General features: G+C 44.9%; 1 protein-coding gene across 4 annotated transcripts; it reads left to right on the top strand.

The window, feature by feature from the left end:
• The first annotated feature begins 3,026 nt into the window (after positions 1–3,026).
• LOC311144090 (splicing factor 3B subunit 1-like) lies at positions 3,027–18,931 on the top strand. 4 transcript variants are annotated; one of them, XM_084180055.1, is made up of 23 exons: positions 3,027–3,110; positions 4,125–4,300; positions 4,567–4,668; positions 4,909–5,023; positions 7,792–7,871; positions 8,122–8,340; positions 10,185–10,653; positions 10,855–10,976; positions 11,306–11,605; positions 11,834–12,013; positions 12,134–12,220; positions 12,555–12,825; positions 13,097–13,242; positions 13,546–13,692; positions 13,954–14,079; positions 14,450–14,671; positions 15,161–15,343; positions 15,502–15,613; positions 16,070–16,190; positions 16,441–16,572; positions 16,819–17,091; positions 17,572–17,788; positions 18,197–18,931. In XM_084180055.1, exons 1-23 carry the CDS (start codon positions 3,083–3,085, stop codon positions 18,353–18,355), a joined length of 3,987 nt encoding a protein of 1,328 aa, XP_084036181.1. In that variant the 5' UTR covers positions 3,027–3,082; the 3' UTR covers positions 18,356–18,931. The 4 variants fall into 4 exon arrangements, with proteins under 4 accessions (XP_084036181.1, XP_084036182.1, XP_084036184.1 ...); XM_084180056.1 differs by having other exon boundaries at positions 10,188–10,653; XM_084180057.1 differs by lacking the exons at positions 3,027–3,110; positions 4,125–4,300; positions 4,567–4,668; positions 4,909–5,023 and adding an exon at positions 5,059–7,423.
• The last annotated feature ends 8,395 nt before the right edge of the window (positions 18,932–27,326 follow it).

The raw sequence follows: 27,326 nt of genomic DNA on the forward strand, positions 1-27,326 counted from the left end.
TATTTGTCAAGCTGAGCCTTCGTAGCTGCTTTCATGGCCACTGGTACATTGCGAGGTGCACACTGGACAGGCTAGATTGCTGCATCCAACTCAAAGTGGACTTCGCCGGGAACTGACTCGACCGGTGCGTTGAAGACATCATGGTACTTGCTTAGGAGAGTCTCCTTGCTCAGGGGCCCAGCCTGGACTTTGTCTATAATGTTAAGATCAGCTGGGATGGTGAAGTTAATAAGCCCAAGGCGCTCGCATGTAGAACCTGACAGTAATGGCTGTTGACTAGCCTCAACTATTTCAAACTCAAGAGTGTGTTTCTGGCCACGTAAAACACACTCTGTCACAAACAGGCCTAAAGAGGTCATGAACTGGCCTGAATACAGTTTCAGCTTGGTGCTACTCTGTGTGAGTTTGTCTCTGGGCGCGAGCCTCCTTTTATCTTTAAGGCTCATAACGTTACATGTGGCCCCTGAATCTAGCTGGCATTGCTGTGGTTTATTATTAAGTAGCAGAGTGACAAACCATTTTTTTCCTTTTGCCCTTACTGCCCCTATGCACTCGCTAGCATATACATCCTCTGTGCTGCTGTTCCCTTCATCTGTGTTTATTTCAATGGAGTGCACTTTACCCTCCTTTCTCTTGCTTTTCATGCAGGCCCTTGCGAAGTGATTAGGTGTACCACAGGATTTGCATATTTTTCCATAGGCTGGGCAGTGTTCTTTCCTCGTCCATGAGAAATGCCACAATATCGGCATGCATTGGGGTTGTCTACTGCAGAGTTGGCTGTAGTATTAGCATTAGCTGTGGCAAAAGGGAATTTCTTTACTGGCTGCCTGAATGTAGCATTGACATTGTCCATATGTTGCCTTTCTAGCTCCATGGACCTTATCTGTATATCTGTAAGCTCTGCTGCACGGCATGTCTCCACTGCCAAGACCAGTGTCAGGTCACGTTCTCTCAGCAAACGTCTGCGGGTGCCCTCATCAGTTATGCCAAGCACTATCTTGTCTCTGATCAGTTCATCTCTTAAAGCACCATAGTCACATGTAGCTGCCTTTTCCCTTAGCTTAGTGACAAAGCTGTCAATGGACTCCCCGTCCTCCTGTTTGCAACAACCGAAAACATAACGCTCGTAGATAACGTTCTTTGCTGGCTTAAAGTAAAGTTCGAGAGCATCAAGAATAGCTGTAGCGTTACCTTGCTGAGCTGCTGTTAGGTTCAGGTTGTGTTTGTATACGTGTCGGCATTCTGCTCCCATTATAGTCCTCAAAGTGGCAGCCACTACCTCATCGTCCTTTTCCCGAAGTCCCGTTGCTAGTGCATAGTCCTCCCATTCACCTCTAAACGTATCCCAGTTTGTGCTCCAATCTCCGCTGAGCTTCATAACGGCGGGAGGGAAAATGTTCGCTGCCATGTCTAAATGGTGCTAACAACACTGAAGCTAACTAGCAAACTCAATCTAGCTAAGGACAATTCCGGAGAACTTTTACTCAACTAAGGTTTTTTTTTTTTTTTTACCAGAACAGGTGACTCTAATTTGCGGAAAGCATGGTTAGTTATCCGACTCTGACACCATGTTTGAATGTTAAATAAGGAGGCAGAGGCATTGATGCGAGTAACCAGTCTTGTGCAGTATATTGCATTACATCCGGGTATCTCAAGTACACCGGTAAAACACTGGAGTTGCAGTAATGAACATTTACCAACAGATGGCATCATTGTGCCATCTTCCACCCATAACAACTATGGCAGCACCCAAGGGGCTTGAATTTTCGAGCTCTCCCCGTAGATTTTGTGGCGATGTAGTGTCCCCATGAGTGACAAAACACTGAGCCAATCACGGCGCAACTAGAGAACATTACCAAACCCTACGCTCCGTATTTTCCGCTTGCACCACCACAGAAAGCACAGAGCTAGGCTGAAACACCTGCATTTTGGAGCTGCCTTACTCAAGAAAGCAAAAAAGAGACCACGTTTGTATGCAGCTTTATTAACTCAATTATTTATTTTTTTAACATTGTTTGCAAACTGATATGTGACACGTATTAATGCCAAAATAACATACAAAACAGGTAACAAAAAAAAAGCAACTAGGGACTGTAATGTTTATTCTGTGCATTTTCTATGGCAGTTGGCAACCAACTTAAAGGTGCATTACCGCCACAAACTGGACTGGGGTGTGGACCAGAGACAGGGAAGGTCTAAATCCTACCCATTATTCTCATCTCTCCCTAAGAAAACATAATACATAATTAAATCCTACATCCAGGGCCGGATTAATGCAGAGTTTAACGGGGCTGAAGCCCCTGGGCCCAGGCCCGTGGGAGGCCCAAAAGGAAGCAAAACAAATACAAAATATATAGATATTTTCTTCCTATATTTTTTTATAAAGAAAATATACACTGAGTGTACAAAACATTATGAACACCTGCTCTTTCCATGACATAGACTGACCATGTGAATGCTATGACCCCTTACTGATGTCACTTGTTAAATCCACTTCAATCAGTGTAGATGAAGGGGAGGAGACAGGTTAAAGAAGGCTTTTTAAGCCTTGAGACAATTGAGATATGGATTGTGCATGTGTGCCTTTCAGAGTGTGAATGTGCAAGACAAAATATTTAAGTGCCTTTGAACAGGGTATGGTAGTAGGTGCCAGGCACACCGGTTTGTGTCAAGAACTGCAACGCTGCTGGGTTTTTCACGGTCAAAGTACATTATTTTCTTTAGGAATGTAGTGAAGTAAAAGTTGTCAAAAATATAAAGAGTAAAGTGCAGATACTCCCCCCAAAAACGACTTAAGTACTACTTTAAAGTATGTTTACTTAAGTACTTTACACACCACTGTTGAACTTGAGATCAGAGTAATATCAAGAGCATATTAATTTCCAGTTTATTACTGGGTCAATCCTGGTTTCCTGGCCGTCATTAAGCACTCAAGACCTTTCTCATCCAGGACCACTGAGCCAAAGATTTTTACAACTCTCATTGTTCTATCTGTGACGAAACTGTCCAGTACGCATCTATTTTTGCTGAACGGATATGAATTAATTCTGGCTTCCGGTTTCAGTCTTACCGAACCACCAAAATGGCGAAAATCGCCAAAACACACGAAGGTAAGACTATTTATTTAGAAAATGTTGTAAATGGGTATTATAATTTGATTTTATGTACGTCGGGTTCCTAATAAAAAGAGGATGAAGATGCATCCATTGTTTAGAAGCTAGCTACATGTTTTAGCTCTATTGTCATTCGTGACACCCTAAACGCAACGAGGACTGATAGCTAATGGCGCCCCCCTAAGTTAACTGCTAAGTTAGCTAGACAATGCAGAATTTCTACAACCATGATTGCCTTTATCAGTATGCGCTTCAATTATACTAATTGTGTAGATGTTGCTATAAGAAACTTGCTATGGTATCGATATGGCTACATTTATTTAACAGCGTCAGTGTTGTTGTAAAAACTAAAATGGCGTTGGAAGTATGGCATGTCGGACGTACACCGCACTGCTGCTAGTATCGTAACATTATGCACGCTTCATGTTTGACGTGTTTCAGATTAAACATATCATGAATACATTTTCTAGCTAATTAGCTATGATAACTAACGTTATTTGGATTATCTCATCTTTGTCAAGCCAGCACTGTCTGATTCCGCTCAAATTGAAACTAATTTAGCAGGCTCTAGTTCAGCGTTTCCCAAACTCGGTCCTGGGGAACCTAAGGGCTGCACGTTAAGGTTTTTGCCCTAACACTACACAGCTAATTCACATAATCAACTGACCATCAAGCTTTGATAATGTGAATCAACTGTGTAGTCCTAGGACAAAAACGTGCTCCCCTTGGGGTCCCCAGGACCGAGTTTGGGAAACGCTGCCCTAGTTACTTTGTCAACACAGCGATCGATTTGAGCACAGATGAGAGCTAATTCGTGCTTGACAAACATATTCATTGAATACAATAGCATATTTTTTTTAGCTAATGTGTAGTTTAGCACTACTGCAGATGCTATTTATGTTTAATATAATATAATAATATGCTTCATATCTTTGGTTATGCGTTTGTACATATTTCAACATACCCTGAAAGTCACTGACTGTTGTGTTATTCTTCCCCCCTGCCCCCCAGACATTGAGGCCCAGATCCTGGAGATCCAGGGCATGAAGGCTGCCCTGGTGGAGGAGGGAGCAGATCAGGGTGTGGGCCTGGACTCAACTGGATACTACGACCAGGAGATCTATGGTGGCAGTGACAGCCGCTTCGCTGGATATGTCACCTCTATCGCTGCCAATGAACAGGAGGATGTAAGTGTTGCATGTTAAATCATGAGTTGTGATGTATGCATGCTTGTTTTTCTTTTTAACATTGAAAATGGTCAAATAAAAAAAGTGTGCATGTCGTCTGCAACACTGACATTCTCCTTCTCTTCCTAGGGGTTAGGCGTCAGCTATTCCAGTGTCATATTTTTAATGGCGTTGGCTATTCCAGTATGTCTTGTTGTCTGCGAGCTGGGAGAGTCTGCCTTAAGTGGCTAGGCTTGACCAGACTCTTGTCTCTCTCTTATTTTCAGGATGACGAGGAGGACTCTTCAACAAGTCTACTTGGACAGAAGAAACCGGGGTATCATGCTCCGGTGGCTATACTGAATGCAATACCACAGTCAGATGAACAGGTTAGCCACAGTAACACTATCTCCCTCTCCAGCTTTTGCAATAAGTGTAGAATTCTACTTTTGAGTTCAAACCTGACAGAGACCCTTTTACTGAACCTTATTGCAAAAGTTTTGGATTTGCTTAATTATCCTGCTCATGTCTTGTCATAGACAACATGTTATAATGGCTAGTTCTCACATTAAATCTCTGTTTACCATGATGACATGTATTTTAACATGCTGTGTTCTCTCTCCTCTCAGTACGACCCGTTTGCCGAGCACAGGCCCGCGAAGATTGCAGAGCGTGAGGACGAGTACAAGGCCAGACGACGACAGATGATCATCTCTCCGGAGCGACTAGACCCCTTTGCAGATGGTAAATTTCACCCCTCCGTCCTCCCTCCATAGTGTCCTCCCCTGTTCATGTTTTACCCTCTCTCCCTGATCCCATGGCTGCCTTTTAAGGGTTTGAACCCACCTCTTGTTGCTTAGCCCTTCGAGCACTGTGCAACGGCTTGCTCCCCAGACTAAGACCTTCCCGTGGTAATCTTTCCTGGCCTGAGGGCGGTTGGTTCTCTTGTCACTGCGCCTTTTATCATTCATAATTTTCTCTCAATAAAATCTCTTTGCTTTTGAGGCAAACGGCCTGCGAGGCAGATACAAGTTTTTTTTTTCTTGGAAAATGACAATAATTGTAAACATGATTAAGTAGTATAAAATACATGTCTGCCAGTGAGGGGTTCCATTTTGTTTTAGGGAGAGGTGGTTTGCCGTTGTCTTGGTTAGACTTTCGTACCTAACACTACATGGGTGGCAGGTAGGTTGTGTGTGTCTCGAAGGGTTAACAGACCCATGTGGCTATCTCATGTACTGATGGTGGAAAGAACTGTCTTACTCTTAAGAAATGTATTAAGTAATGTGAGTAGCAAAGAAAATAAATAAAAAGGCAAAATAAAAATTGTGACTTCTATATGGGTTTGATGGTCAACCTTGGGGTAATTCACCTGCTCATGCAATATGCTACACCCTGCTGTGCCCAGTAGGCGGGAACGCAATGACCCCAATCCCCCCCCCCCCCTAGATGGCAGACCACCTGGGTACAGATCTGAGGCTTCCGAGTATTTCTGTGTAGAACAAGAACACTCATAAAATTAGCAGTGCAATCAGACCACCCCTTTACTTCCAAGTGGCCCTTCCTTCACTCCTACAGTATCTTTGTGTAGGCTTATGGTCAGTTACCACCACTGTTGGCTTGTCGGACTTCTAGGGGTTGGGGAAGTTCCATTAGAAAAGAACAGGACATCACAAATTATGACACTTACACACATGAACTGTAGTGCCGTTGTGTCATCAACATTAGTGAGTTATGGTCTCAGATTTCAAAGCACATTTAAATGGCTTTTAGTCCAAGTTGGGTCAGGCATCTTAACTTGGGCTCCAGGTGTGTGATTAATAGAGTGAATTACAGTTGCGGTATAATCATTGGCCAAAGGGCCAGTCTTGCCCCTTAACTCTCACATGGGCAAGGAGCTGTCACCTAGCTATATTCACATTCCTCATAGCCTAAATGAACTGAATTGTCCATCAGTTAAACAAGGATGGCCTATCTCTCAGAATACGGCTTGACTAGCCATTGAGCATTTGATTAACTAAACACATACCTTCTAGAATAGGTTTAAGGTATTTATCTATGCATTGCAACAATTTCATTTGCAATGCAACAATTTGCCTGTAGCGGATGAAGCACACATATCTCTCTCTGAGATGAAGTGGCCTCAGTGCCTCTATGTAGTCTGGGTAGGGCTGTATCAAGCCTGCATGTAGACAGCTCTGTCATATACAAAGATGTTGTGTAAATATATTTCTATTTTACATCTTTGTAAAATAGAAACATATCAAGAAATCTGTGTGCCGCAATTCCACAGGCCCATACTAACTGTCCTTAATTTCTTTCCTACAGCAGTACTGCTTTGCCAGTCCTGTACTGCACTCTCTTAAGGGTGCAGCAACTCATCCTGTGTAGGTTATGGTGAACACAGACAGAAGCGTGCGCTTATCAGTTTTGTCAGGGTCCGCTGGTTTGTTGTCTGGGTGGGTGTGTTTGTGGGTGAGGGGGGAAAGCAGCTCTTCCTCAACAAACCTCTACCCTAAGAACCTTTTTATTTTTTCTTCTACCAAACTTTATTTTTATATACTTACATTTAAACCGTAGCAATTTTATGTAGTCTTTTGCTTTAGATTTATTTTGTAATTCATAATTAATTTAAAAAATATATCTATTTATTTATTTATAAAAAGGAAGTCAAGATCTACGTTTACGAAGTTGGAATAGCAATCGACACTGAAGGCAAACTTCCAACTGCTCAGTAGCAGGCAGCCTGTTCCCACCTGAAACGAAGATATTGATTGTATGGCTCTAATCGTAGCCTCCACTGGCCCTCATGTATCCGTGTAACTACATACATATGCTCTCCCTGCCATGGGTTACATAAAGTAGCTACAGAGTTATCTCACAAGAAGATTTGGTAACAAATTGACTTCATTTTGTTAATCAATAATTCACAATCTGGAGGATATTTTTTGTTCCATTTATTTGAGGTTTGAGCCCCAGGAGGATTTTTCTTTTGAGTGACGTAAAAACAAATCACAGGTGGTATGCTTATGTGTGTGAGTTCCAACCCTTTTCCAAAGTGTTACTAATGGTAAAGAGACATTTTCTAGGCTTCTTTTCTGCCGGTTGAAGTCTGACTGCAGAAGGACCCTTGGCACTGAAAGTGTACGTATTCTGGAGAGCACAGCCCAGGACTCCTGCATCAGTGATGGCTTTATCCTCGCCTGTTATCTCCTTAAATGAAAGAAAAAAAACACCTCAGCTCTTTCTCAATGTATCTGCCTGTTGTTTTTTTTATTCAGCTATGTTTGTTTGTATGTAAGGCAAGCAAGAGAGGACTGCCTGTATGTTGTGTATCTAGGGTTGTCTTGTTGTGATTCAGCTTAAGGAACTAAAACAGTATAAGTTTCTAAAGAAGAAGTGAGGGCCTAGCTGAACTGGCTGTGTTATACTTGCTGTGTGTGTTATGAAGCCGGGTCCTGGGGCGTGTTCTAATCGGCTGCCCTGTGTCTTGTTGGTGCTCTTTCGCGCAGGGGGCAAAACGCCGGACCCAAAGCTGCAGTCCAGGTCGTACATGGACGTCATGAAGGAGCAGCACCTGACCAAAGAGGAGGTAAGACAGACCGGATATATCCCCTTTGTGGTTTAGCTCAAGGGCATAACTTTGTCTTCGGGTAATGTTTCGATTAGTGGTGTCTCCATAGAGGATTATAATATAAGAATATTGAATTATGTGGGTGTGTTGTTCAATGTGGTGTATTGTTGCCTTCAATAGACTGCCGTCCTACAAAGCTCAAGGGAAACTTTCCCCTGTTGTGGTGAGGTTAGTCTCTGGTTCATGTTCTTACTCTCCCTACGTGCAGAAAGAGATCCGTCAGCAGATGGCAGAGAAGGCCAAGACGGGAGACCTGAAGGCTGTCAACGGCTCTGCTGCCTCCCAGGCTGCTGCTGCCGCTGCTGCTGCCAAGCGTAAACGCCGCTGGGACCAGACGGCCGAGAAACAGGACCAATCAGGAACCCCCAGCAATGCCGGCACACCCAAGAAGATGTCCAGCTGGGACCAGGCTGACCAGGCTGCTGAGGTAAAACGTATTATCTTAGCTGATCAGATCAGTCAAGTTTGTATCCTTACTATGACTTGGTGTGGGCTGGTGTTTGATCAGCAAATTATATACAGTGGGGGGAAAAGTATTTAGTCAGCCACCAATTGTGCAAGTTCTCCCACTTAAAAAGATGAGAGGCGTGTAATTTTCATCATAGGTACACGTCAACTATGACAGACAAAATGAGAAAAAAAAATCCAGAAAATCACATTGTAGGATTTTTAATAAATTTATTTGCAAATTATGGTGGAAAATAAGTATTTGGTCAATAACAAAAGTTTCTCAATACTTTGTTATATACCCTTTGTTGGCAATGACACAGGTCAAACGTTTTCTGTAAGTCTTCACAAGGTTTTCACACACTGTTGCTGGTTTTTGGCCCATTCCTCCATGCAGATCTCCTCTAGAGCAGTGATGTTTTGGGGCTGTCGCTGGGCAACACAGACTTTCAACTCCCTCCAAAGATTTTCTATGGGGTTGAGATCTGGAGACTGGCTAGGCCACTCCAGGACCTTGAAATGCTTCTTACGAAGCCACTCCTTCGTTGCCCGGGCGGTGTGTTTGGGATCATTGTCATGCTGAAAGACCCAGCCACGTTTCATCTTCAATGCCCTTGCTGATGGAAGGAGGTTTTCACTCAAAATCTCACGATACATGGCCCCATTCATTCTTTCCTTTACACGGATCAGTCGTCCTGGTCCCTTTGCAGAAAAACAGCCCCAAAGCATGATGTTTCCACCCCCATGCTTCACAGTAGGTATGGTGTTCTTTGGATGCAACTCAGTATTCTTTGTCCTCCAAACACGACGAGTTGAATTTTTACCAAAAAGTTATATTTTGGTTTCATCTGACCATATGACATTCTCCCAATCCTCTTCTGGATCATCCAAATGCACTCTAGCAAACTTCAGACGGGCCTGGACACATTGCTTAAGCAGGGGGACACGTCTGGCACTGCAGGATTTGAGTCCCTGGCGGCGTAGTGTGTTACTGATGGTAGGCTTTGTTACTTTTGTCCCAGCTCTCTGCAGGTCATTCACTAGGTCCCCCCGTGTGGTTCTGGGATTTTTGCTCACCGTTCTTGTGATCATTTTGACCCCACGGGGTGAGATCTTGCCTGGAGCCCCAGATCGAGGGAGATTATCAGTGGTCTTGTATGTCTTCCATTTCCTAATAATTGCTCCCACAGTTGATTTCTTCAAACCAAGCTGCTTACCTATTGCAGATTCAGTCTTCCCAGCCTGGTGCAAGTCTACAATTTTGTTTCTGGTGTCCTTTGACAGCTCTTTGGTCTTGGCCATAGTGGAGTGTGACTGTTTGAGGTTGTGGACAGGTGTCTTTTATACTGATAACAAGTTCAAACAGGTGCCATTAATACAGGTAACGAGTGGAGGACAGAGGAGCCTGTTAAAGAAGAAGTTACAGGTCTGTGAGAGCCAGAAATCTTGCTTGTTTGTAGGTGACCAAATACTTATTTTCCACCATAATTTGCAAATAAATTCATTAAAAATCCTACAATGTGATTTTCTGGAGAAAAAAATTCTCAATTTGTCTGTCATAGTTGACGTGTACCTATGATGAAAATTACAGGCCTCATCTTTTTAAGTGGGAGAACTTGCACAATGGGTGGCTGACTAAATACTTTTTTCCCCCACTGTAGGACCAAGTGTTTTTGGGGCAGTTTATTTATGTCTTGCCTTGACTTAAATATTATTTTTAAGCTCCTAGTAGAACAAAGTACCTCAACCATGCTTCATTTCTGTGTTGTAAGAACTCATTGATCCCTTTATCCCCTGACTCTCTCTCTTTCGATTTCTCCACAGCAGACCCCAGGACACACCCCTGGCCACACCCCCTCCAACAGCCGCTGGGACGAGACCCCTGGCAGGAACAAGGGCAGTGAGACCCCAGGGGCCACTCCCAGCACCCGGATGTGGGACCCCACCCCCAGCCACACCCCGGCCGGAGCAGCCACCCCAGGCAGAGGGGACACACCGGGACACACCACCCCCGGACATGGGGGGGCCACAGGCAGCGTGCGCAAAAACCGCTGGGACGAGACCCCCAAGACTGAAAGGGAGACCCCTGGTCATGGTAGTGGTTGGGCCGAGACCCCCCGAACAGACAGAGGAGACGAGTCGGTAGGAGAGACCCCCACCCCCGGGGCCAGTAAGAGGAAGTCCCGTTGGGACGAGACCCCTGCCAGCCAGATGGGCTCTTCCACTCCACTGATGACCCCTGGGAAGACTCCCATCGGAACCCCTGCCATGAATATGGCCACTCCATCTCCAGGTACTGTCAGTCACCTAACCTACATCTCAGGCCTTTGAATCCCATCTTCAATTCCTTAGAGGTAGAATATAATTTAAAACTGATAATTCTGTTTGGTATTACGTACTTGTTGTTCATTTACTAGTAGTATAATGTCCCACTAAGTCGTGATACTAGGTTGAGGCATGTTTTACATTATGTATGTGTTTCCTATCCTGTCAGGTCACCTGATGAGCATGACCCCAGAGCAGCTGCAGGCGTGGCGTTGGGAGAGGGAGATCGACGAGAGAAACCGACCACTCACAGATGATGAGCTGGATGCCATGTTCCCAGAGGGATACAAGGTCAAGTAGACTCTTTCACACACCAGTACGATGGAGAAATAGAGCTCAACAGTCATTTGTCACATCAAATACCTATATTAAGTGAGTGAATAGTCTTCGGTGATACGGTAACAAGTTGGAACAGGACAGTCTGTCTCTGGTCAGTGTCACGTTCTGTCTCTCTGGGTTCGGTTCCCCACACCGGCATGTCTCTTCAGTTGAAGACATCAGGGAATTTGTCTGAGAAGACCTCAATCCAGTACACAAAAAATAGTAAACTGTTCTGTAAAATGAGTTAAAGGTATAGGAAGTGAACAGTACTAACGTTTCATCTTGCAACTCCTCCACAGGTCCTTCCCCCACCAGCAGGCTACGTGCCCATCCGTACCCCAGCCCGTAAGCTGTCTGCCACCCCAACCCCCATGGGGGGCATGACGGGCTTCCACATGCAGCAGGAGGACCGCTCCATGAAGCAGGTCAACGACCAGCCCAGTGGAAACCTGCCCTTCCTCAAACCAGACGACATCCAGTACTTTGATAAACTGCTGGTTGAGGTGGATGAGTCCACTCTGAGCCCAGAGGAACAGAAGGAGCGTAAGATCATGAAACTGCTGCTGAAGATCAAGAACGGAACACCTCCCATGAGAAAGGTGAGACCAGCTGCTAACTGTCCTCATCATCTTGACCACAGAATTAAAAATTGAACTTTCCCTGACCAAGATGGCTGCCATTATCCACACATTCAATGAGCTATGAAGGTTTGACATAGGCCACTCTAGTGTTGTATCTCTGGTCTTTACTCCATCTTCCTTTTGGTGTGTAACTCTCACCACTGAAATGTCAACCACCCAGTCTAACCCCCTTGCGTCTCTTCTCAGGCTGCCCTGCGTCAGATCACAGACAAGGCGAGGGAGTTTGGCGCAGGGCCCCTGTTCAACCAGATCCTACCCCTGCTCATGTCTCCTACTCTGGAGGACCAGGAGCGCCACCTACTGGTCAAGGTCATCGACCGCATCCTCTACAAGCTGGACGACCTGGTCCGCCCATATGTACACAAGGTGGGTCATTGTGTGTGTGAAAGAGAGGCAGTACTCACTCACTCACTCCGTTACTGTATGTCTCCTGTGCTGAGATTGGCACTGTGTATGTGGTTCACTAACTGACTGTCTGTTCCTCAGATCCTGGTGGTGATTGAGCCCCTGCTGATTGATGAAGATTACTACGCCAGAGTGGAGGGCAGAGAGATCATCTCTAACTTGGCCAAGGTGAGCCCCACTCCCAGCCCTATAATGTAATCACACACCCACCACAGTTGGGTAATATGCCTGCGAATCATTCTCGCCTGTTCGACCTATCCGTGGTCAGATCAGGGCTAGTACTTCGCTAGATTAAATACCAGCACGAGAACTAGCCGATCTGACATCCATTTCATTTCTGTTCTCACCCTGCACCCGTTGGTTACATTCCTACAGCACGTAGCGAATATTTGTATCTCCTGAAATCACATTAGAAAATGCCACTTATGCTGTCTATGCAAGGAGTATCACGAACACCAATTAATCTGTCCATCTCTTTCCCGGTCTTTCCCTTCCTCTCTAGGCTGCCGGCCTGGCAACTATGATCTCGACCATGAGGCCTGATATTGACAACATGGATGAGTACGTCAGAAATACAACGGCCAGAGCTTTCGCTGTCGTAGCGTCCGCTCTGGGTATCCCCTCCCTGCTGCCCTTCCTCAAGGCTGTGTGTAAGAGCAAGAAGTCATGGCAGGCCCGCCACACGGGTATCAAGATTGTCCAGCAGATTGCCATCCTCATGGGCTGTGCAATCCTACCCCATCTGAGGAGTCTGGTGGAGATCATCGAGCATGGTGAGCCGAGGACGACCCTGAGATAGTATGTGACCTGAGGGGGTAGTTTAGTTTTCTACTAGCTAGTAATAGTACGTTTTTATATTTGGGAGTGACTATCTAGTAAATGTGACTCAGGTGTAGTTTAGCTTTTTATAAATTTTTTGAGTGCATGGGTTGATGCTTCAAGTTCATTCGCTTTTTAAGTGCATTTCACACATGGTCACTATACACTTTACCAGGAAGGATAAAACATGATCTCTTACTGGCCTCTATTGTCTGCCCCCCTCAGGTCTGGTAGATGAGCAGCAGAAGGTGCGGACCATCAGTGCCTTGGCCATCGCTGCCCTGGCTGAGGCTGCCACGCCCTACGGTATCGAGTCCTTTGACTCCGTACTCAAACCCCTGTGGAAGGGTATCAGACAGCACAGAGGAAAGGTGAGGACAAAACTATTGAGGACCTATGGCCTTCGGTTACGTGTCTGCGAATCATTCTCGCCTGTACGACCTATCAGTGGTCAGATCAGGGCTAGTACTTCGCTAGATGGACACCAACACGAGAACTGGCAGATCTGACATCCATTTCACTTCTGTTCTCACCCTGCACCCGTTGGTTACATTCTTAAAACAAGTAGTTAATGCAAGTTGACCTGAAATCACATTCAACTTTATCGGAGTATCTTGGCTGTGTAGACCTAGTAACTGATTTAAACCTCCCTCTCTTTCCCCTCTCGTGTCCAGGGTCTGGCTGCGTTCCTGAAGGCCATTGGCTACCTGATCCCTCTGATGGATGCTGAGTATGCTAACTACTACACCAGAGAGGTCATGTTGATCCTCATCAGAGAGTTCCAGTCCCCTGACGAGGAGATGAAGAAGATCGTGCTCAAGGTGAGGTAGCCTAACCGTGTGTGCGAATCGTTCTCGCCTGTTCAACCTATCAGTGGTCAGATCAGGGCTAGTACTTCGCTAGATGAACACCAACATGAGAACTGGCAGATCTGACATCCATTTCACTTCTGTTCTCACTCTGCACCCGTTGGTTACATTTCCAAAATGGAAAGGAGTTGCAGATGCTAGCTAGTACACTTAAAACAGAATTGGTGTTTGTGTGCCCTGTTTCTAACCCCCATTGTTCCCTCTCTCTGCCAGGTGGTGAAACAGTGCTGTGGTACTGACGGTGTGGAGGCCAACTACATCAAGACAGAGATCCTGCCCCCCTTCTTCAAGCACTTCTGGCAGCACAGGATGGCCCTGGACAGACGCAACTACAGACAGGTAGGTACACAACACTCACACACCAATGACTCAATACACTTATGACATGTTGAATTGGTTTGGTCAAGTAGGCAGTTGTGTTCCAAGTATAAATAGAAAAGCAGAAATGAAGGTCTGCGCCAAGGCTTGTAGCAGAAGATGGCTGGTGATTTAAGAGTTAGATTTACATTTTTACATTTAACATTTTAGTCATTTAGCAGACGCTCTTATCCAGAGCGACTTACAGTTAGTGAGTTGAACTATACCAAGCAACGAAAAGCAGAAGTCGATTTTATGACTGGATTTCAATGTTTAGTTCAGCGTTAGTTATTTTATCACTGCCATGTTTTGGGATGTGTGAACTAACGCCATCCCTCCCCCACACCTCTAGCTGGTGGACACCACAGTAGAGCTGGCCAACAAGGTGGGAGCGGCAGAGATCATCTCTCGTATAGTAGATGACCTGAAGGATGAGGCAGAGCAGTACAGGAAGATGGTGATGGAGACCATAGAGAAGATCATGGGGAACCTGGGAGCTGCTGACATCGACCACAAGCTGGAGGAGCAGCTGATTGACGGCATACTGTACGCCTTCCAGGAACAAACCACTGAGGTGAGACACGGGGGGGAGACCAGGGGCAAGTTCAGCAAGGAACAGTGTTGTGGAACGTTCAGATAGAAATGGGTTATGTAGAACAAATATGCCTTTATGACCTGTAGAATAAGGAATCATATCAGCTCTATTCATGACATTTCTATCTGCAACGTTCCAGGATGTTTACCTACTGAACCTGGCTCAGGGTATAACGTTGGGGAATGTTGAGATATACATTTTGTAAAGCCTGTGATGAAACAAGTTATCCCTGTCTGAACAGCAGTGTGGACCTACGGTAGTCTGAGGTTTGATGGGAGCTTCATATTGATTGGAATGGGTAACTGTCTGCGTCCGAAATGGCATACTGTTCTATTTAAACCAGAGCCCTTTGGTCAAAGGTAGTGCACTATATAGGGAATAGGATGCCATTTTGAATGCAGACACTCAGTCCATTAGCCTACCTGTGTAGACTATGACTAACTCTAGTTGACCTCTGACCCTGTGTAGGACTCTGTGATGCTGAATGGGTTTGGCACGGTGGTCAATGCCCTGGGGAAGAGGGTAAAGCCCTACCTGCCTCAGATCTGTGGTACGGTGCTGTGGCGTCTCAACAACAAGTCTGCCAAGGTCCGCCAGCAGGCTGCTGATCTCATCTCTCGCACCGCCGTGGTCATGAAGACCTGCCAGGAGGTTAGACTGGGTGTTGTTATACATGCGCACACACACTCTCACTCAAACAGACACACTTGTACTCTCACACACACACACACAAACTTTGCTATGAACTTCACTAAAGATGTACAGGGTTTCTCTTCCTTTCTAAACCTCTCGTTCTCTCCCCTCAACAGGAGAAGCTGATGGGTCACCTGGGAGTTGTGTTATACGAGTACCTAGGAGAGGAGTATCCTGAAGTACTGGGAAGTATCCTCGGTGCTCTCAAGGCCATCGTCAACGTCATCGGTACGAAAACATCACCCTCACTACTACACCTGTCTTCTCTCTGCGAATCATTCTCGCCTGTTCGACCTATCAGTGGTCAGATCAGGGCTAGTACTTCGCTAGATGGACACCAACATGAGAACTGGCAGATCTGACATCCATTTCACTTCTGTTCTCACCCTGCACCCGTTGGTTACAAATGAAAAGTCTATTGGCTTTTAGTTTACATTTTAGTCATTTAGCAGATGCTCTTATCCAGAGCGACTTACAGTTAGTGAGTGCATACATTTTTCATACTGGCCCACCTGGCCCCCCGTGGGAATCGAACCCACAACCCTGGCGTTGCAAGCGCCATGCTCTACCAACTGAGCTACACAGTGCCATTATAAGAGGGGTTATGGTAGTAGTGGTGGTAAGAGTAAGACTGGTTGATATGCATCCAGACATCTGATTGGTTGTCTGTCCTGTCACTCATAGGCATGCATAAAATGACTCCACCAATCAAAGACCTGCTGCCGCGCCTGACGCCAATCTTAAAGAACAGACATGAGAAGGTGCAGGAGAACTGTATTGACCTGGTTGGCAGGATTGCTGACAGGTATGTGTGTGAAATGATTGCCTTGTATATTTCAATCTTTGAATCTCAATTTGTCTTTTGTCGACATCCTGTCTCTTCCTTCTAAACCGTATTGGAGAAGGTCAGAGTTCCCTCCCTTCTGGGAGAGGAGGCAAGCAATCGAGGAAAGATTGAGAAAGAGCCTCTGACTCCTACTCATATGTGCAGAAATGTATAAACTAGTAGATGTTTCATCAACCGTGTTATAACTCCTACCATGGTGTGTGAATAGGGGTGCTGAGTACGTGTCGGCCAGGGAATGGATGCGTATCTGCTTTGAGCTGCTGGAGCTCCTGAAGGCCCACAAGAAGGCCATCCGCAGAGCCACCGTCAACACCTTCGGATACATCGCCAAGGCTATCGGGTGAGTCCTGTCTCTGGCTACTGCATGCTCGTACCATCCTCACAGTTTGTCATCTCAGTTGGTCATTTATTAGGGATTCTGTTTGGAAATTAAATGTCTGCTCAACGATGTTGTGTTAAATTGAATGTTTGCCCCTCCCAAATGTGAGCGTTTTCAATTGTGCTTGGTCATATTCCTTTTGCTGTTGTGGTTATTAATGTGCACTGATTTAGCATGTGGGTGTCCTCCTGACCTCTCCTCCTCCAGACCCCATGACGTGCTGGCCACACTACTCAACAACCTGAAGGTTCAGGAGCGGCAGAACAGAGTGTGTACCACCGTAGCCATCGCCATCGTGGCTGAGACCTGTTCTCCCTTCACCGTGCTCCCCGCGCTCATGAACGAGTACCGCGTGCCAGAGCTCAACGTGCAAAATGGGGTGCTCAAGTCCCTGTCCTTCCTGTTTGAGTACATTGGGGAGATGGGCAAGGACTACATTTACGCTGTCACGCCACTGCTGGAGGACGCACTTATGGACAGGTGAAAGGAGTATGCATTGTGATGAGCAAGCAGTCTGGTGTTTTGGCTAATGTTCTAGTAACTCAATGAACTCCTTCACTACCCAGATAAACATTTCCCTTGTAATAAGTATTCATCATATCTACAAACATTACATGTATTAACTAGCCATGGTGAGCTTCATCCCTGTATGTCAACAGTGTTGGCAAGCAGTTGACTCAGTTAAATGGGTGGTAGTATGCCTGCGAATCATTCTCGCCTGTACGACCTATCAGTGGTCAGATCAGGGCTAGTACTTTGCTAGATGAACACCAACATGAGAACTGGCAGATCTGACATCCATTACACTTCTGTTCTCACCCTGCACCCGTTGGTAACAAAGGAAAAGTCAAGTGTTATTCATTGTCAATGAGGATTTCACCCTCAGAATTAGAATATATAGTAGACCCCAACTGCTTCTTTCCACCTTTTGACTGGACCCACTTCCTCTCCTCCTTACAGAGACTTGGTCCACAGACAGACAGCCAGTGCCGTGGTGCAGCACATGTCCCTGGGCGTCTACGGCTTTGGCTGTGAAGACTCTCTCAACCACCTGCTCAACTATGTGTGGCCCAACGTGTTTGAGACGTCGCCCCACGTTATCCAGGCTGTGATGGGGGCCCTGGAAGGCCTCCGGGTGGCCATCGGCCCCTGCCGCATGCTGCAGTATTGCCTACAGGTAACTACTACCACTACTACCTACATCAATGGTGGGCAAACTACGGCCCGTGGGCCGCATCCGGCCTGCCAGATTTAAAATGGCCGGTCCCCAAAAAATCTGTGGCCCTCTGTCGAATTTCGAAATCCCGACGTGGCCTGCAAGCCAAAACGTTTGCCCACCCCTGACCTACATCAATGTTCTTGTTTTGAATAGCGCAGTGTTGAGAATCAACATCAAATGTCCAGAAAGGGATGTAAATGTGTTAACTTATATAACTATCAACAGCAACCTACCCTTTATGATGTCCATGAAAGAACTGCTGAGGATATTTAGTAAAAATAACATACCATAATGAAAATGTAGTAGCACTGTAAGTACAGCCATTGAGTTGATAATGCTCTCTAACCCTGTCTCTCCTCTCTCCAGGGTCTGTTCCACCCAGCCAGGAAGGTGCGAGACGTCTACTGGAAGATCTACAACTCTATCTACATCGGCTCCCAGGATGCTCTGATTGCTCACTACCCACACGTCTACAATGACGAGAAGAACCCTTACCTCCGCTATGAGCTGGAGTACTTCCTGTGATACTGATCTGCTCTCTCTTCCCCCCCTCTCTCTGTTTACTCTCTCTCTCTGCCGATCTCTCTCCCCTTCCCTCTTTTTCACCGCTCTCTTCTCCTCTTCCTCTATCTCTCTGTTCACTCTTTGTCCTCACTCTCTTGGTGTATAGGACTTGGTCCATTTTTTAAAATTATTTATCTCCTCTGTCTTTGTAGTGGGTGTGTCCAACAATCCAACAGTCACAGTGGCTGTGGCCCGAGATACATTTTTAATACAATAAAAACCATGTATAATAGGGAAATACAGAATATAAAACGGAACAACTTCTTAGCTTGTATGTTTTTGTTTTATTTCTCCTTTTATAAATATTTCCATAAGGAATGACAGACGGAACAGTGAAGTGCAGGATCTAAGTTAGCCTGGTTAAGGAATGGAAAAGCAAGTCAGTGAGTGAAACTCTTTAAAATACTGTCGTGGTTTCTTTTTACTGGCCTTGACCGTTCCTTCTCAATGCTCTGCTCGCCTATCAGTGATCACCCCTTTGTTCTTATCAGAATGTTGCTTTATTTGACTGAATAAACGTTTGTGTATAAAATAAAACCCCTCGGCCCTCTGCTTTATTTTGAGTTGGTCAAAATAAAGCATGAGACATGACTACTCATAGGAGTAATAATATGCAATATGGAAATGCATCTATGAAAAGTACCATCTTCCTTTTCCCCATGGTCATTTCCCTATGCCTATGGTCATAACCTTGGAGGCAGAAGAACTCCTTGGTGGAATATGTGGGAACATACCAGCATTCTCTAGATGATTCCAATTCCACACAGATCACCTTTGCCACCTTTCTTTTGTCATGTCACAACCTCATTTTCCACAGGCACTGCTAGGCTTAGATTAATGATTGTTTTGTACTGCAGTTAAATGTACACAAGCAGGCGTAGAACATCGACCATTCCAAATTAGCTATATTTCACCCAGAAATGCAACATTACATTTCAAAAGGCTACAGCTTGTTCAGAAATGTTTATAAAGGGAAACATTAACCCTCTATAATGCCTTTTGTCCCCTTATCGGCCCTGTCATCCTGCTGAGACATAACAAACAGACCAAGGAGAAGGAGCGCTCCGGGTAGCTAGCTCTGTGGTTTTGACGTGGAAACGAATGCTTGCGTGCCTCTGTAAGGCTATATGTCGATGGGGATTCTGGGGAAGGACGTGTGTGGGTATGTTTGGGCTAGAGTCAGTGGGTGGGAGAGAATCAAGGGCAAGGCCCCTATTGGGCTGTAGGCGAAGACTGCTGACACCATATTTGTTTGTACTAAAAAGCACTTTAAATTGAGTTTCTATTATACATGCTTTTTAGTTCAGGACTGCTTAATCTGTCCAGGAAACAGGCCCTATATGTTTATGTGGGACACCCTCAGGTTTATGCCAGGAGCAACACTTACTCATGTATCTGTTAACAGAACTCCCACAGCTCTAAAGGTCTGATGATCATTCAAGAAGGTGCACACTTTCCTTCGTAATAGATCAGTGGTACATAGGCTACTCATCGTGTGGGTTAATGCCAGTGGAGCAAGGCAGTGGACCTAGTCCTGTCCCCATACTGTAACATGGCTATAGTCAGCCTATCACCAAGGAAGAGCTCCAAAGCTTCATGGAGACCGTTTCATAGTGTGGTCTTTGAAATGGGCAACCAGTGCCCAGACAGACACACAGGCAGTCTCCCATTCAGCCCTGATAAGAGGAACTCTGAGCTCAGCTCTCTCATCACACACCCCATCCTCAAGAGACTCCGACTGTATCATAGAGCTGAGCGAGCAATGAGCTTGGTGGAGTCTGAGTCTGCCTGGAAACTGGGTCAAAGGCAGCGCATGCATGGGTCTCTATGCAGAGTGGTGAAGGGGGGGGGGGGGGGGGGGTTACTGCTGAAGTATATAGATGTAAGTGGTGGGGGAGGGTTTCCATTGTAGGGAGGTAGTAGGGGGGATGTTGGAGATGAGAAAGAGGCCCTGTATTGTATTGGCTGACTTTATATTTTTTGTATTATCTTAATCTACAAATGTTACCACAATGTTAGAATCTAAAGTATCAGTAATGTGAATCATGCTCTCTTTCGAGAATCAGACTTGATATGGCACCATAAATTAGGAAGATGTACGAAGGAAGTTTGATTCTCTCCCTCAAGGCAAAAGGCAGCCATTCTGGCTACCATGGCAGAGAGTAGGGGGGGATGGGAAACTTGTGAGCACTGGACAGGGATGATGAGCAACAATCACATTCATTCATTAATCACAGCTTGGCAAACACTATGAAATTAGGAAAATGTACTAAAGAAGATTCTGAGTCTCTTCCTCAAAAAAGCTATATCCAGCCATTCTGACAACCGTGACAGGGGGTGGGGCATTTAGCAATGACTTTGCACTAGTGGGGCCTTTGCCAGGTCAGATGTCCCCTGAAGGGCTCAGTGTAGTGGTTGGTTGGTGTGACTGGTGTGGTGTGGCTGGCTGGCTACTAGTATAGGGGTGGAGGTGGGTTTTATGATTTGGTCAACAGGAAGTAAATCAGAGATGCAGGAGAGAACAGTAACCCCAACAATAATAGGATGTAGTGGACAAGCTACATTTGTGCTCCATAGTTCTGTGCCAAATGTCCATTCTCGTGTATATAGAGTTATTTGATTCTCTCTAACAATCCAGCCCTAGGTATGGTAATGGCTGAGACACATTTTCTGTTTGGTCTCCAAAACACAATAAACTCAGGAATGCATCTTCCTGAACACATACAGTATCCTACCTGCTGACTGCACAAAAGGTGGTGTGTGTGTGTGTGTGTTGAGAGTGAGATAGGCAACAGTAAACATCTCTGTTGATATTGTACACAGAGATGAAGGCATAAGGACAAGGGCATTTCAGATTGATGATAAGAAACAAACCTGTTTGTTAAAAAATCATATTAAATCAAATTGTATTTGTCACATGCTTCGTAGACAACAGGTGTCGACTAACAGTGAAGTACTTACTTACGGGTCCATTTCCAACAATGCAGAGTTAAAGATAAGATAAAAAATATAAATATTGACATGAGGAATAAATACAGTGAATAACTAATTAAAAATAACTAGTAAAAATAACATGGTTATATACAGGGAGTACCAGTATCGAGTCGATGTGCAGAGCTATGAGGTAATTGAGGTAACTATGTATTGTATATTGAACAAAAATATAAACGCAACATGCAACAATTTCAACGATTTTACTGACTTACACTTCATACAGTGCCTTGCAAAAGTGTTCATCCCCCTTGGCATTTTTCCTATTTTGTTGCATTACAACCTGTAATTTAAATGGATTTTTATTTGGATTTCATGTAATGGACATACACAAAATAGTCCAAATTGGTGAAGTGAAATGAAAAAAATAACTTGTTTCAAGGAATTCTACTAAATAAATAACGGAAAAGTGGTGCGTGCATATGTATTCACTCCCTTTGCTATGAAGCCCCTAAATAAGATCTGGTGCAACCAATTACCTTCAGAAGTCACATAATTAGTTAAACAAAGTCCACCTGTGTGCAATCTAAGTGTCACATGATCTGTCACATGATCTCAGTATGTATACACCTGTTCTGAAAGGCCCCAGAGTCTGCAACACCACTAAGCAAGGGGCACCACCAAGCAAGCGGCACCATGAAGACCAAGGAGCTCTCCAAACAGGTCAGGGACAAAGTTGTGGAGAAGTACAGATCAGGGTTGGGTTATAAAAAAATATTAAAAACTTTGAACATCCCACGGAGCACCATTAAATCCATTATTAAAAAATGGAAAGAATATGGCACCACAACAAACCTGCCAAGAGAGGGCCGCCCACCAAAACTCACGGACCAGGCACGGAGGGTATTAATCAGAGAGGCAACAAAGAGACCAAAGATCACCCTGAAGGAGCTGCAAAGCTCCACAGCGGAGATTGGAGTATCTGTCCATAGGACCACTTTAAGCCGTACACTCCATAGAGCTGGGCTTTACGGAAGAGTGGCCAGAAAAAAGCCATTGCTTAAAGAAATAAATAAGCAAACATGTTTGGTGTTCGCCAAAAGCCATGTGGGAGACTCCCCAAACATATGGAAGAAGGTACTCTGGTCAGATGAGACAAGAATTGAGCTTTTTGGCCATCAAGGAAAATCACCCCGAGAACACCATCCCCACAGTGAAGCATGGTGGTGGCAGCATTGTGCTGTGGGGATGTTTTTCATCGGCAGGGACTGGGAAACTGGTCAGAATTGAAGGAATGATGGATGGCGCTAAATACAGGGAAATTCTTGAGGGGAAACGTGTTTCAGTCTTCCAGAGATTTGAGACTGGGACGGATGTTCACCTTCAAGCAGGACAATGACCCTAAGCATACTGCTAAAGCAACACTCGAGTGGTTTAAGGGGAAACATTTAAATGTCTTGGGAAGGCCTAGTCAAAGCCCAGACCTCAATCCAATTGAGAATATGTGGTATGACTTAAAGATTGCTCTACACCAGCGGAACCCATCCAACTTGAATGAGCTGGAGCAGTTTTGCCTTGAAGAATGGGCAAAAATCCCAGTGGCTAGATGTACCAAGCTTATAGAGACATACCCCAAGAGACTTGCAGCTGTAATTGCTGCAAAAGGTGGCTCTACAAAGTATTGACTTTGGGGGGGGTGAATAGTTATGCACGATCAAGTTTTCTGTTTTTTTTTTGTCTTATTTCTTGTTTGTTTCACACAAAAACATTTTTGCATCATCAAAGTGGTAGGCATGTTGTGTAAATCAAATGATGCAAACCCCCAAAAAATTTAATTCCAGGTTGTAAGGCAACAAAATAGGAAAAATGCCAAGGGGGTGAATACTTTCGCAAGCCACTGTATAAGGAAATTAGTCAATTGAAATAAATGCATTAGGCCCTAATCTATGGATTTCACATGACTGGGAATACAGATATGCATCTGTTGGTCACAGATACCTTAAAGAAAAGGTAGGCCCGTGGATCAGAAAACCAGCCAGTATCTGGTGTGACCACCATTTGCCTCATGCAGTGCGACACATCTCCTTTGCATAGAATTGATCAGGCTGTTGATTGTGGCCTATGGAATGTTGTCCCACTCCTCTCCAATGGCTGTGCGAAGTTGCTCGATATTAGCGGGACCTGGAACACGCTGTCGTACACGTCGATCCAGAGCATCCCAAACATGCTCAATCGGTGACACGTCTGTGAGTATGCAGTTCATACAAGAACTGGGACATTTTCAGCTTCCAGGAATTGTGTACAGATCCTTGAGACATGGGGCCGTGCGTTATCATGCTGAAACATGAGGTGATGGCGGCGGATGAATGACACGACAATGGGCCTCAGGATCTCGTCACGGTTTCTCTTTGCATTCACATTGCCATTGATAAAATGCAATTGTGTTTGTTGTCTGTAGCTTATACCTGCCCATACCAAAACCCCACCGCCACCATGGGGCACTCTGTTCACAACTTTGACATCAGCAAACCGCTCGCCCACACGACGCCATACACCTGGTCTGCGGTTGTGAGGCCAGTCTGACTTACTGCCAAATTCTCTAAAATGACGTTGGAGGCAGCTTGTGGTAGAGAAATTAACATTAAATTCTCTGGCAATAGCTCTGGTGGACATTCCAGCAGTAAGCATGCCAATTGCATGCTACCTCAAAACATGATGCATTGTGTTGTGTGACAGAACTGCACATTTTAGAGTGGCCTTTTATTGTCCCCAGCACAAGGTGCACCTGTGTAATGATCATGCTAATCAGCTTCTTGATATGCCACACCTGTCAGGTGGATGGATTATTTTAGCAAAAGAGAAATGCTCATTTTTGTTCAGTGTACATATAGGTAGAGATAAAGTGACTAGGCAACAGGATAGATAATAGACAGTAGCAGCAGCGTATGTGGTGAATGTGAAAGTGTGTGTGTGGGTGTGGCGTCAGTATGCATGTACAGTTGAAGTCGGAAGTTTACATACACTTAGGTTGGAGTCATTAAAACTCGTTTTTCAACCACTCCACAAATGTCTTGTTACCAAACTATAGTTTTTGAACAAGGTCTGCACTGGTGGTGCCCCGATCCTGCAGCTGAATCAACTTTAGGAGACGGTCCTGGTGCTTGCTGGATTTCTTGGGCGCCCTGGCGCCTTCTTCACAACATTTGAACCTCTCTCCTTGAAGTTCTTGATGATCCGATAAATGGTTGATTTAGGTGCAATCTTACTAGCAGCAATATCCTTGCCTGTGAAGCCCTTTTTGTGCAAAGCAATGATGACGGCATGTGTTTCCTTGCAGGTAACCATGGTTAACAGAGGAAGAACAATGATTTCAAGCACCACCCTCCTTTTAAAGCTTCCAGTCTGTTATCCTAACTCAATCAGCATGACAGAGTGATCTCCAGCCTTGTCCTCGTCAACACTTTCACTTGTGTTAACGAGAGAATCACTGACATGATGGCAGCTGGTCCTTTTGTGGCAGGGCTGAAATGCAGTGGAAATGTTTTTGGGGGATTAAGTTCATTTTCATGGCAAAGAGGGACTTTGCAATTCATCTGATCACTCTTCATGACATTCTGGAGTATATGCAAATTGCCATCATCAAAACTGAGGCAGCAGACTTTGTGAAAATTTGTATTTGTGTCATTCTCAAAACTTTTGACCACGACTATATATACAGTTGAAGTCGGAAGTTTACATACACTTAGGTTGGAGTCATTAAAACTAGTTTTTCAACCACTCCACAAATTTATTTTTAACAAACTATAGTTTTGGCAAGTCGGTTAGGACATCTACTTTGTGCATGACGCAAGTACTTTTTCCAACAATTGTTTACAGACAGATTATTTCACTTAAAATTCACTGTATCCCAATTCCAGTGGGTCAGAAGTTTGCATACACTAAGTTGACTCTGCCTTTAAAAAGCTTGGAAAATTCCAGAAAATGATGTCATGGCTTTAGAAGCTTCTGATAGGCTAATTAACACAATTTGAGTCAATTGGAGGTGTACCTGTGGATGTATTTCAAGGCCTACCTTCAAACTCAGTACCTCTTTGCTTGACATCATGGGAAAATAAAAATAAATCAGCCAAGACCTCAGAAGAAATTTGTAGACCTCCACAAGTCTGGTTCATCCTTGGGAGCAATTTCCAAACGCCTGAAGATACCATGTTCATCTGTACAAACAATAGTACGCAAGTATAAACACCATGGGACCACCCAGTCGTCATACCGCTCAGGAAGGAGACGCGTTCTGTCTCCTAGAGATGAACGTACTTTGGTGCGAAAAGTGCAAATCAATCCCAAAACAACAGCAAAGGACCTTTTTTCCTAAGATGCTGGAGGAAACAGGTACAAAAGTATCTATATCCACAGTAAAACGAGTCCTATATTGACATAACCTGAAAGCCACTCAGCAAGGAAGAAGCCATTCCTCCAAAACCGCCATAAAAAAGCCAGACAACGGTTTCCAACTGCACATGGGGACAAAGATCGTACTTTTTGGAGAAATGTCCTCTGGTCTGATGAAACAAAAATAGAACTGTTTGGCCATAATGACCATCGTTATGTTTGGAGGAAAAAGGGGGATGCTTGCAAGCCGAAGAACACCATCTCAACCGTGAAGCACGGGGGTGGCAGCATCATGCTGTGGGGGTGCTTTGCTGCAGGAGGGACTCGTGCACTTCACAAAATAGATGGCATCATGAGGAAGGAAAATTATGTGGATATATTGAAGCAACACCTCAAGACATCAGTCAGGAAGTTAAAGCTTGGTCGCAAATGGGTCTTCCAAATGGACAATGACCCCAAGCATACTTCCAAAGTTGTGGCAAAATGGCTTAAGGACAACAAAGTCAAGGTATTGGAGTGGCCATCACAAAGCCCTGACCTCAATCCTATAGAAAATGTGTGGGCAGAACTGAAAAAGCGTGTGCGAGCAAGGAGGCCTACAAACCTGACTCAGTTACACCAGCTCTGTCAGGAGAAATGGGCCAAAATTCACCCAACTTATTGTGGGAAGCTTGTGGAAGGCTACCCAAAACGTTTGACCCAAGTTAAACAATTTAAAGTGAACTGAAATAAATCATTCTCTCTACTATTATTCTGACATTTCACATTCTTAAAATAAAGTGGTGATCCTAACTGAATCTTTACTAGGATTAAATGTCAGGAATTGTGAAAAACTGAGTTTAAATGTATTTGGCTAAGGTGTATGTAAACTTCCGACTTCAACTGTATGTGGATGTTATGTGTGTGTGGGCCTATGTAGTGTGTGTCTGTGTGAGTGTGTGGGTGGAGTCCAGTGTGTGTCATAGAGTCAGTGCAAGAGAGTTAGTGCAAAAAAAGGTCAATGCAGGTAGTCCGGGTAGCCATTTGATTAGCTACATTATTTAGCAGTCTTGTTTAGAGGTCTTATGGCCTGGGGGTAGAAGCTGTTCAGGGTCCTGTTGGTTCCAGACTTGGTGCATTGGTACCGCCTGCCGTGCGGTAGCAGAGAGAACAGTCTGTGGCTTGGGTGGCTGGAGTCTTTGAACATTTGTTGGCCCTTCCTCTGACACCACCTGGTTTAGAGGTCCTACACTCTGAAAAGAAAACATTCCTGGTATCCTTTAGGGGTTCTTCAAATTGAAACTGTGGGGGATCCCCTATAAGTTATTCAAAGAACCCTTTTTTTGTGTGTAATTTTTACCTCCCTTTTTCTCGCCAATTTCGTGATTTACGATCTTGTCTCATCGCTGCAACTCCCCAACGGGCTCGGGAGAGGTGAAGGTCGAGTTATGCGTCCTCCGAAACATGACCCTTCAAACCGCGCTTCTTAACACACTTAACCCGGAAGCCAGCTGCACCAATGTGTCAGAGGAAACACTGTTCAACTGACGACCAAAGATAGCCTGCAGGCGCCTGGTCCGCCACAAGGAGTCGCTAGAGCACGATGAGCCAAGTAAAGCCCCCCTCCTGGCCA

Source organism: Coregonus lavaretus (genome assembly GCF_964263955.1).
Source record: "Coregonus lavaretus genome assembly, chromosome: 16".
In the NCBI taxonomy this organism is placed as follows: Eukaryota; Metazoa; Chordata; class Actinopteri; order Salmoniformes; family Salmonidae; genus Coregonus; species Coregonus lavaretus.

What these genes read in the sequence shown, in the direction of transcription:
- LOC311144090 (XM_084180055.1), top strand. Translation starts at nt 3,083, where the DNA reads ATGGCGAAAATCGCCAAAACACACGAAG. An exon ending in TCCAGGAACAAACCACTGAG is followed by an intron (nt 14,672 to 15,160) that starts GTGAGACACGGG and finishes GACCCTGTGTAG; the next exon opens with GACTCTGTGATGCTGAATGG. An exon ending in GTTGGCAGGATTGCTGACAG is followed by an intron (nt 16,191 to 16,440) that starts GTATGTGTGTGA and finishes GTGTGTGAATAG; the next exon opens with GGGTGCTGAGTACGTGTCGG.